Source organism: Buteo buteo, chromosome 23 (genome assembly GCF_964188355.1).
Source record: "Buteo buteo chromosome 23, bButBut1.hap1.1, whole genome shotgun sequence".
Classification (NCBI taxonomy): domain Eukaryota; kingdom Metazoa; phylum Chordata; class Aves; order Accipitriformes; family Accipitridae; genus Buteo; species Buteo buteo.
In genome coordinates this window covers 7,310,483-7,322,157 of record NC_134193.1, presented here as the reverse complement: position 1 = coordinate 7,322,157, position 11,675 = coordinate 7,310,483, and the positions used below count along the sequence as shown (strand labels likewise).

The 11,675-nt window shown below is 49.7% G+C and overlaps 1 protein-coding gene across 1 annotated transcript in view; it reads left to right on the top strand.

Annotated features, from left to right (window-relative positions):
* The first annotated feature begins 6,896 nt into the window (after positions 1-6,896).
* Positions 6,897-11,675, top strand: part of KDM5B (lysine demethylase 5B) — a 60,811-nt gene continuing 56,032 nt past the window's right edge. Inside the window, exon 1 of the mRNA XM_075056016.1 lies at positions 6,897-7,134. Within this exon, the coding sequence (XP_074912117.1) occupies positions 6,997-7,134 (138 nt within the window). The 5' untranslated portion in view covers positions 6,897-6,996. The remainder of the gene's footprint in view (positions 7,135-11,675) is intronic.

Sequence of the window (11,675 nt, the reverse complement as noted above, 5' to 3'; positions counted from 1 at the left end):
GCATGTAAATCCATCCTGAATGTAGCTGTAGGTTACCCAAGCACAAGGATCCCCTGAATACTACCCTACTGCACAAGCTAATGAAGTCTCGTTATTGCCTCTTTAATGTTACTCTTTATATGTCTAAAAGCAAGTGAATCCTGGAACATATATCTGGGTAATCAAGGGGGATTTCAGCTGTAGCAGAGGCAGGAAACTTGACTAGGAGCAAGGTTTGTTAATTAAACATTTTCTGCAAAACCAGCTTCCCTCCTTGCCTGTGCCTGTGTAGTGTCACAGTTGTGGAGAGGAGGGCGGTGGGTTTATCTGTGGCAGTGCAATGTGTCACCATTTTGTGATAGCAGGCTTCAGAAGACTGGCAGAAGTTAGTCTTCTCTGAGTTGGTTTTTTTTTGGGTTGTGGGGTTTTTTTTGGTTTTTTTTTTGTTTGTTTGTTTTAGTTCTGCTTCTATTCACCCTGTGCAGAAACCACAGCTGAGTTCAGATACTTTGGGGGGAACAGTTGTGATGGCACTTTCTGTTTCACTGCAGCTGAGGGGCTAGGGGTGGAAAAGCTGCATCTTCATTTCTGAAATAGTTTTTTCTAAGAAAAAAAAAAGCCTTGTGGTTTTATGCATCATGGCAAGTTGTATTTCCCAAGTTGCTCTGTTGTTGCCAGGGCTTTGTAGTGGGGTTCACTTTCCCAAGCACTGAGGTCTGGAGCTGAACTAGTCACTCAAGGCTTCCTGTACAGTCAATGCAGAGAAGTAAGGGGATTTTAGGGTAAGGTTACTCTGACTTGTTTTAGACACCTGCTTTAAGGTAATGAACCTTAAAGCCTCACATTCACAGAGTGCTGCATTGATGACTGGTCCATTGTCAGCCTCCACACTTAACCAGAAGAATCCCAACCTCTGCCTGTCCTGCCTGGAAGTGGGATTGTCCCACACTGCTGCCATTTGCTATTAGCATGTTGAAGAGCAAGAAGGTACAACCCTAATTTGTTGAGCATGAGTTAGCAGCTGCTGGAGACTGAAGTGAGGCGTGTGAAACAGCACCTCAGCTTTGCCTTTCCAGTGCTTCCTACAGTTGTGGTTTGCTTATCCTTGTTCTTATGGCAGTCTGGCCCAGGATTTGGAGTAAGACTTTACTCAGCCTTTAATAGTAGCTAATGATAGGGTAAGGGACTTCAAGAATTTTATTAATAAAAGTAATGCTGAAGGCAATTGCACAACTGTGGAGGACTTTCCATATTTGAGCAGAGGTATTTTAGTCCTCCACATGCTTGCCAGCTGTTTTTACCTGTCTATTGACATAGTCCCCACTAGGAGTTGTGTGCAGCTGTGGGACTTCCGTCCTTGGCCAGCTCAGTTCTAGCCCACAAATGAGGCTCAGATTTCCTGCCTACCCCTTCAGCGTGGCCCCTCTGCATGGTTTCCTGTAGCTGACATCTTCAGCCTGCAGTCTGAAGAGTTAAGAGCTAGTGGTGCTTGTTAGGCTTCCCCAGAGCGCAGAAGGCATCATAGAGACATGGAGCAGACATGTCAGGCAGCACAGAGGAGGGCAGTGGCATGGAATGCAGCTTCTGGAAGAAAGGCAAAAAAAGTACCAGGGCATCTATGTATTGAAACCAATGTCTCTCTTGTAGCAGAAGTTGCCAGCAAAGTATCTAATTCTCTAAGAATGCTTCTGCTGAGACTCAATTAGCCAGGACACAATGTGAGACAAACAGTCTGGATACCTAGCATCAAAGCAAGAGTTGGTACAATGTCTATGAGCTGGAAGCTATGCTTATAAAATGTCTGTAGCCTGGTATATCCAGAATACTCCATATTTCTAACTAGAATCCTGAGACTGCAGCAGCTCTACACCAATAGTCCTTTTTCTCAAGGACTGACATCCATCGACATCTCTGGGAGGAGCTGGCTTTCTGGAAAATGTAAAACCCTTTTCTAGCCTTGATGATGAAACTTGGACTGCTTTGCAGGTTTGTACAGGCTGCTGGTTTGCCCAGGAAGACTGGTTTGGTTTGATCATCATAGATTCTGCTTACTAAATCTGTTTGTTCCCAGGAACATATTTTCTTAAAGAGCTGAGAGGCTCAGCATATTTGCCTCCCTGCCCTGTATTGTGATCATCTAAACACATAGTATTTTAATTAGGGCAAACTGCTGATAAAATGAGTCCTTTGACTTCAATGGAGTTTCACTTATCTATGACTTATAAAAAAAAACCCTGACTGTAAACTCTGTATGTGGTGCTGATTGTCTAAAACTTGGACTCTCATGGGTAGGATCTTCTCCAGCTTGCTTTCAGGTAATTCTGGAGTGAAGCTTGTGTAATATTAGCATCTTTTCTTAAGTATTGCTAATTGCAGAGCCTCTGGGAGCAGTTGGGTTAGCTTTTTCACTGTCCAAAGTGCAGACATCTTCTGTTTGCTTGGAGGCCCAGGGTATGGTCTTTGCTAAAGCTCATCTCGGTGTTCCTGTTGTCCCATGCTGATGCAGCCAGCACTCAGTGGGTGCCAGAGGAGCTGGCTGCAGTAAAAGCTCTTGCTGTGATACAGAATTAAACTGAACAGACTCCAGGCTGCTGGGATGAAAGGTACCCTCTCCTGACTGAGGCCTTGCTTCTTGCTAGCAGCTCCCCTCTGTGACTGCCCGTTCTTAGCACTGGGATTAACAGCTCTGTCATGTGTGCCTGGAAACAGATGGGATGTGATTCCAAGTTACCAAGTATTCAGTCTGAATTAATGCTGACTTAACTGGAATTACTCTGTTTGAACTGGTATCCAGCCTTTGTCTGAAAAGGAAAGGTGGTCGAGGATAGCATGGGCATGTACATAAAAGGGGGAAAGACTAATATTTTTTTTTAGTGTCTGAGTCGGGTATATAAATGCAAGTAAGTCAGTATAGACTTTCATATGTTGTTCATAACAAGGTGCTACAGACAGGTGATGGCTAGTGCAGAAGAGTGAAGGGGAGGCTTGCACTAGTAGGAAAGTTCACAGTATGGCTCCCATCCAAGAAAACACAAACTGGGATTAGCTAAATATCCCTACAGGTTGATGGGACTTTCTGCAAACAAATGGTGTGTGGAGAAAGCTGTGCTGAAGCAGTGTGTAAAGGGACACTCAGGTGTGATGGATTCTGGATGGATGTTCTATTTGGAGCTCACAGCCTGGCACAGGACTAGGCACAACAGAGTGAGGATGGAGGAATTGCCAAGGAAAAATCCCTGACCTAATGAAGAGTACTCAGCTCCAGTAAGAAGCCTTGACACTCCTCACCTTGGGCCAACGTGATCCCTTATTTCTTGATGTCTCTGCTAGGTCACTGCCAGGACAGCAGCTGCTCTGTCTCTTGGGTATAATACTGAACTGCAGCAAATGGGGAAATTCTGCCCACTGGGAACAAATATAACAGGCTTGAAGAAAGCCTATCTAATAAAAGGTTTTAATTAATGACAGTCAACTGAACCATGAAGAAGGAATGTCTGCATTCTCATTCCAACTGAGTGAAATCTGCTTTCCTTTCTGCAGTTGGTGTTTCTGTAATACTTGGGGGATTCATCATGGGATCCAGAGCCATTGATTTCTAAGCCAGACAGTACTGTGCCATGTTAATCCCCTGAATATAACAAACACTCTGCAGATGTCACAGCAGAAGGAGGATGCAAGAGAAGGCAGTGTGCAAAAGTACACTTTTGTGTAGATGAAGTGTTTACATTAGCAGGTAGCAATGTGGGAAGACAAGCAAGATGCCTGATGGGGTATGCAGACCCTCCAGGGCTTACTACTTACCTTGAATCTCCATCTTATCCAGACCTGAGCCACCTTGCCCTCCCTTCAAGGCATCTGCTTTTTATCCTTGGGTCATCTCTTGATCTCCCTGCTCTGCTTACCTTTAGATCTTTGTAGCAAGGGCTTTTTCTTCTCTGTTGTAACTTTCCCAGTAAAACACCTGTGTCTTGAGTGTTTTTCCATCAGAGTCTCATAGGAGGCCTTTGTATGTAACTATCAGCAGAAATGGTCCTGCTAAACATGGTCCTTCCAGCTCTGATGGAACAAGTCCTCAGGGAATCATTACCAAAAAGACTTTCTTTGCTGTACATCAGAAACCACTGGTCTTTAAGCATCCTTGAAACTCTTGGGGAAACTCTCAGAACCAAAGCCACAAAAGTAGTGTTGTTCAAAGTGTTCTCCTCTGTGCCAGAGACCCTCGAGTCTTGGATGTGATGCAGAGCAGCTCTTCTAAGGTGATTGAGCAGTTAAGGTTTCTCTCCAGATAGTGGTATTGGATAGGTGATTTATAATGGAGGTTCCCTTGGTATAAAATGAAAGTATAGAACAGATCTGGTGTATTTTACATACATGGTTTAAGATTTCTGACTAAACTTGCTTCTGCTTTTGTAGAAGAGGTAGGTTTGTTGACTTCTGTCAGCTGTAGATAAAATTCAGCAAAGGAAAAGGCAGGACCCTCTTCCCAGAGCTCAGGGAAAGCTGACATGCTCCCAATGGCTGAGGTCTCCCCAGGGCTCTCAGAACCTGAGCCTGGCTGTCACCCCAAGGCCCGATCAGGCTGTGACTGCTGGGACCAGCGTGTCCCCGCAAGGGTGAGACTTTCAGAAGAGCTTGGCTCTTCGTCCTGACACCCAGTGCTATGTCTTCTTGAGACCAGTGCCCGGCTCAGACCTGCCACCTTCCCTGGCTCAACACAGCTTCCGAGCCCTCGGCGTGTTGGACAAGGGCCTGTGCTGCTGGGCTCAGGGCAGGTTACTTGTTCTCCGTGCCCTTGGCGGTGCGGGGTGGCTGTGCCTGGGCTGGGAGGTGTCCGACAGCCCTCAGTGTTTCAGTCCTTGGCTCTGTGTGGGTTTGCAGCCAGGAGCGTTCCAGTGATGATGGCTCAGAGTGGAAGAACCCTCCCTTTGCTGTTGTCTGCACAAATACACTTTGTAAAAGCTGTTTCTGGGGGTTTTTTCCCTCCACTTTTAAGTGAGGAGAAGAATAGGGCTCACTGTCTTAAACTGGCAGTGAGTGCTCTGTACTTAATTTTACTTACTCTGATGGCAAGGAGGAGTTCAGATAGCTGACAACTTCCTCCAAATGTTTCACGTGGGTGGTGTTGATCTGTGGTAGGGGAATGACTGAGAGATATGGAATTGATGTGATGGAAGTTTATGCTGTGTTTGCACATGAGAGCAGCTTTCAATTGATTAAACTACCTGAAGGCTTTGGACCCTCATCACCTGCTGCTTCCATGTGTGGAGGTCTTGTCTGTATTTGACTTTTTTAGCTGCTATGTTAATAACTAGTGAGCATCTCTCTAGGTTTTATTAAAAAATTTTAGGCCAGTAAGTCAAGTTTTATTAAAAATTGCAGCATGAGCATTGTGCGCTTGTCTTAAAAGTTGTGATTTCCTTTTATTTTTTTTTTTTTCCGGCTAAATGGTAGGTTGTCACAGCACAAAGGCTTACTCTCCTCTGGAACAATCGCTAGAAATAACGACGGCAACTGTCGGTGCCCGGCTACTTCAGCGGCCCCGGGACCCGCCGGCCCCCCCCGGCGGGACGTTGCCTGCCGGAGGGCGCCCGCGGCCGAGCGCGACCCGGCGGGGAGGGGGGGGGGGCCGCGGCAAATGGCGGCGGGGCGGGGCCGCGAGTGGGCGCGGGCGGCGGCCGAGCTCCGGGGAGGGGGCGGGGCCGCCCGGCCACGCACGTGCGCTACGTGCGGCGCCTGCTGCTGCGGCGGGGCCGCCCCTCCCCCCCGCCCCGAGCACCGCGGGGGGGGGGGGGGGCGCCGCACCGCGCCCCCTCGGGGCGGGGGAGCCATCCCCACCACCAACCCACCCGGGTTAACGGGGGGGGGGCAGGTCGCCCTGCTCCCTCAGGGGCGGAGGGAGCCCCCCCCCCCTTATGCCCGCTAACGGCGGCGGGGCTCCCCGCTGCCCCCCGTGCGGCGGCAGGACATCGGGCCCGGCGGGACGCGTAACAAAGAGCCCGGGCCGGGGCCGCGAGGGGCTCCCGGCGGCCGCTCGGGGCCGGGCCCAGACAATGCGTCCGCGCGGAGGCGCGCGGCCCCGCCCCGTTTGATGACGCCGCCGCGGCGCGGCCAACGGCGGCGAGCGGAGAGGCTCTTTAAAAAAAGAAGCGCCGGCCGGCGGTGGCTGTCAGCTGTGGCGGATCCCTCCGCGCATGTAAACAGAGCTCCGGAGGGGGGCCGCCGGCCCATGTGCCGCTCGCCCAGGCAGAAGCGCCTCAACGGCCCCGGGCTGCGCGGCGTCCGCCCCGGCCCCGCCGGCGCGTAACTGAGCGGCGTCCCGGAGCGGGGGCGGCCGCGCTGGGCGAGCACTGCCGCCCCGGGTAGCGGGCACGGAGCCCCAGGAGTGCGGTCTGAGGGGCCTCCCCGAACCAGCGGTGCTGGGGGGAGCGGCCGCGCGAGGGGCCGAGCGGGCCCGGGGCGAGGAGCTGCGCACAAAGGCGGCCGTGTGCGGGGCCGGGGCCTGGCCGGAGCGCCGGAACGCCGGGCGGGCTCCCGGGCAGCCTCAGCGAGCGGCGCTCTCGAGGCCCGCGGCCCCGCGGCCCCTCAGCGCCCAGCCCGGGCGACGGCGGAGAGCGGAGCGGCGGCCGGAGCGGCTCCGCGCGGGGCACGCCGGGCTCCGGCCCTCAGTGAGGGGAACCGCTTCCGGCTCTCCCGCCCCCCCCCCCCAGCCGCCACCGGGCTAGGCGGGGGAAGCGTTGCCCGCGGGCCGCCCCGGTGGCACCGGGCCTTCCCCGGGGTCCGGCCCCGACGCCCCCTCACAAAGGCGCGTGACGGGGCGGGGCGGCCGCCGCCCCCTCCCCCCGCCCAGGCCGGGGCGGACTCTTTTTCTCTCGCGCTCCAGCTCCTTGTGCCCCCCCGCACCCCCCCCCCCCCTCCCGGCGGAGGCGCACGTCCCGTTCCAGCGGCGCTCGGCGGCCCAGCGGCTGTTGGAGGATTGTTTGGAGCGGCGGCGGTGGCGAGCGGTCCCCGGCCCGGGCCATGGCCGAGTTCCTGCCCCCTCCCGAGTGCCCCGTCTTCGAGCCCAGCTGGGAGGAGTTCGCCGACCCCTTCGCCTTCATCCACAAGATCCGGCCCATCGCCGAGCAGACCGGCATCTGCAAGGTGCGGCCGCCGCCGGTGAGTGCCCGCATGGCGCCGCCGGGGAACGGCCTTTGTGTGGCGGCCCAGCCCGGCCCGCACCGGCCCCCACCGCAGACCGCCCGCCCCTTCCCCCCCCTCCCTCAGGCCGGCGGCCGCTCCGCTCCGCTCCCCTCGGGCGCGCAGGTGACCCCCGGGCAGGTGGGGCCGGCCGGGGAAGGCAGGCGGGGCCGGCCCCTCCGCCGCTCTGAAGTTTCAGCGGCCCCCGGGCCGGGGCCGCGGGGCTGGAGGGCGACCGCCCGCCCGTCCCCTCCCGCAAAGTCGCTCCCAAGTGCCGGAGTTGCCCGGCAGGAAAGTAGCCGGAGCGGCCGCCGGCTGCGAGCGGGGGGGAGCGGGGGAGCCGGTCGCGCCGCGCTGCCCGTCTCGCCGGGCTCGGCCTCCCTCCCTGCCCCTGCCGCTCGGCCCCCAAAAGTTACAAGTCGGCCGGAGCCCCGCGCCTGGAGCGGCTGCTGGGGGCGAGCGGTTCCCCGTGCCGAGCCCCGGAGGAGGCAGCTGCCTGGGTGTTGCCCTCCATGTTGGCATTGTGGTGGTGTAGGGCTGTGGAGACCTCTCCTCGCCCCTCTCCTGGCTCGGCGGCGGCCTCCCTCCGGCCCTGCCCCGGTCTGGCTCAGGTTGAATACAGGTAACTGTTTCCTCAAGTTGAACAGCAGCAAACTCCGCAGCTGTGAGTTTGGCTGGTGTCTTTGCGAGCTGAATCCTAGACAGACATGGCCACCATTTTAGAATGCGATACACAGTGGGAAGAGTAATAAGCCTTCATCTTCATCATCATCATCTCGACCGATGGTGTAGGAAGCTCAAAACTGAGGTGTGAATTCTGATATCCTTTTGTTGGTCGAGTCAAATTTACTGAGAAATACTGCAAAGATCTTGGAACCATAGTTTGTGTAGTCAGAATTGTTAGTTCGTTTAAAGGGATAAACAACCGCTCTGGTGAGGAGAGGGGCTCCTTAGAGTAAAAATCTAATTAACAAATGCACGTGAGCCGTCTTTATTTTGAGTGAATCGCTCTTTCTCTAAGTGGAGGGTGGTGCAAGTCTGGGGTGGTGTAGCTGGCTTGAGGTAGTTAACATGACGGCAACAACTAGAATGCTAAACAGCAACTGAGATCTCATCCAGCAAGAGGTGAAGCTGACAAAACATTTCTGCAGACTTAAGTTTTGTGAGTGGGACTATGAGTTCAAAGAAATAATGTTCAGAAACACATGCTCCTCAGTTTCATGTTTTGATCATTGCCGGGACTCCTGTTGGTAACCATCCTTTTCCTTCCAAATTAAAATAAAAGTAACTCACTGTGTTACTGTCTGAGATGATAGAAGTGTTTGTAGCAGACTGAATAATGCGAATCTCATCGGAGAGGAAGATGTTTCTGTTCTCTGGATGAAGAGTCCTGGTTTGCAGTGGTATGAACACACACAAGAACGCTCTTGAATTTATATCTAGGTAGAATTTTCCAGTGCCCCTTTTCATGCAGTGTAGCCAAATGCTGACATAGTTAAGGGGGTGCGATGGTTTTCATTATACAGTCAACATTGAACTTACGTAATATTTTTGAGTAGAATAATCTTTTGGGGTTGTATGTTGTCAACAGTATTTCAGCTACTGTGAGCAGAACATAATTTTTTATGAAGGTTTTTTCCTTTGGTGATTTGTTTTAAAAAAATATCATCTGTATTTCTTGGCTGCTTGTATAAAAAGCCAAAACCCTATAATAAAGGCTACTTGTAAGCTATATTATCTGTTAGAGACTCATAAATGAATAGCTTTCTTAAGGAATGAGTTACTTGTTACAACTGCATTTTCAGCATACTCTAATCTTCACTTACTAAAGAGCTAATATCTGTCTATATTTATGATCATATGTTTCACTGAACGTATTTATAAGTAGGATGAAAATAGTTGGAGCTGCTGAGGACTGAACACCTAATAGTTGTATGGAGCCTGGCTTTCATGAGAGCTTAGCTACCATGGCTCTTATCTACCCTAGATAATTACTTGGATGACTTGTGCAAGTGCAGTTGTTTGTTCACCGGCCTAGAGCATAGAGGGAGCTCTTCCAAATCTACCAGAAAAAGCCTTGAAGTTGACGTAGTTCCTGGCCTTCCTCCTGAAAACAGGAGACACAATGAATATTCACTTATTGTTCTTTTCTGTGTAATCAAGTGGTTTATAATACTGTGAGCTACAAACTATACTGACCTTTTCACAAAATCATATATGTTCCAACGGAATGCATTGTTTAGCGACGGCCTATGTTTGAAATCTTCATGCATCCAACTGAATCTTTTGCCTGCGTTCTTAGTCCGGTTACGTGCCAGTAAGCAGATAAGCAGCACCATGAACTGTCAGGATCTGTGCCGAAAAAGGAATTAAAATTTGATTGCTGGGTTTGCATCATTTTAGCTTAAACTCTGCTGGATAATTACTAGCAGTTGAATTTGTGCTTTTGTATCTGAACTGCAGTACGGAATGATGTTGTGCGAGACTGGTGGTGCCCAACTGTAGCTTCAAAATTTGCTCATGAAGAAGGTCTTACTCCTAAGCTAGTGTTGATGTTTCAGCACCAGAACATGAACAGGAGAGCTCCCTGTTCTCTGAAGGACTAGGGTCATCTTTCTTCTTCTCCTGTACTTTTCTGCTAGTGTTAGCTGGGCACCAGGTAAGCTTGGAGAAAACCACATCTGTGGTGGCTTCTCTTGTGTGGCAAGTTTCAAGGACAGTGAACTGTTTTCTGAGTGGGGTATCGAGGCCTCTGACGTACTGTAGACATCTGGGTGGAAGATAGTGGATTCTGGGTGATCATTGCATGTTCACGGGATGCAAGAACATCCAGGAATATAACAGGAGGTGTAATTTCTGCATAGCAGTTTCCAGTTGAGCGCTCAAAAGAAGCTTTCTTCCTCTTCGTTCCAGTTCCGTTTGTTCCAGTCATCACTGACGACTTAGTTTTGCTCTTATTTGGGTGATTCTGGGATACTGCAATGACTGTCTTGTAGAGGGTGCAACAGTAATCATATTCACTAACACTGTTTTGTATGGAACAGCAAAGCGAAGGTTTTTTGTCAACAGTCTTGAGCGTAAGTAGACAGTCCCATTGGCAGCAAAGTGTTCAGATGAGATATGGGGCTTTACCACTGGTGGTTGCTTCTGGTCAGTAACGTGTTATGTAAATTAGAGATTCTTTGACTCTTTGCTGCTGAACTGAAGCTGGGGAGCTAGGTGCAGAAAAGTGGATGCTGTACAACTTTTTGCAGTCCATCGTGTGCTGTTTTGTAGTTAGAATTTTCTTCTGTGAACTGAAAACATCCTTTATTAGGATTTCTTTCTTTAAATGGTAATCTGGAACAGTGGTTTATTCTGAAACTTGGCATGTCAAGTGGTGGTCTTACATTCTGGAAGATTTTATGATACCTCTGCAAATTACTGGGGGCATTTAGAGGAGTGAAATGAAGCATTGCTTGAGAATGGTATCGTTGTTTGAAGTAGGTAGTTAATAGTAATTAATGAAAGCAAACAGTCTAACAAATTTGAAGTCTAGCTTTAAGAATAAAAGGTAAGATGTAGAGCATATGATACTGTTCCTGCTCCATGTTTTTATTGAGAAATGGACTCTTTCTTCCGCTTCATTGTGTAGTTGCTTTTCTGCCGTGAAGAAATAGCTAACAACAATTACTTAAGCCTAACTTACCATGTTAATCCATTTCAGAATATACAATATTGTACAGTATAATAGAAACATCATAATTTTCCCATGGCCAAACATGAAAATTGAGAAAATTCAGGCTAAATTTCGTTGCTTTAAATAACGTGAATATGGGGAAGCATACAGTTAAGGCCTCCAAGTAACCTTAAGCCTGCCTTGATAAAACTAAGCATTTTAAGATTAGAAAGTCTCTATTAATCTAGCTGAAATCTTGAAGGGATTGACACTGGAGTTCTCTAAATTATTGACTCACATTTTTCAGTAAATTCTGGAATGCTGGGAAACTTTCAAGAGGACAGGAAGGATTAACTTTCTTATGGGTTTAAATTCTTTATGGGTGCAAGATTTGTTGACCACATCTCGTTCCAGGGTGGAACAATGGCTGATACAGTCCTGGATAGGAACTCAAAAGGTGATAGTATGAAATATGATTGTATGAAAACTGGCATTGTCCAATTAGTTTTGTTTTCTGTGAGACTATATATTTGGTTAAGTCAGTTGTGTCATCAGGATCTGAGACCTGTAAGTTAATTCAGTGTGTTTCAATATTCTAATTATAATAATTGTTAGTGTGCAAAATTGATATCATGCTGAAGGAATCACAAATTATTTCAACTATTAATGAGAATTTGTAATGAAGGGTATGTTTCTAATGGTCTTTCAGAACCTCAAGCCAAGGGTATCTAATGTTCATTAAAAGTCTAGACGAACAAAAGAAATTATTCCATACAGATCGCAGGTTTATGGAGGGTAGCTCATTGTTATAGAGGGATCCCGATTGCCTAATAAACAATGGATGTTATGAAACAGTAATCAT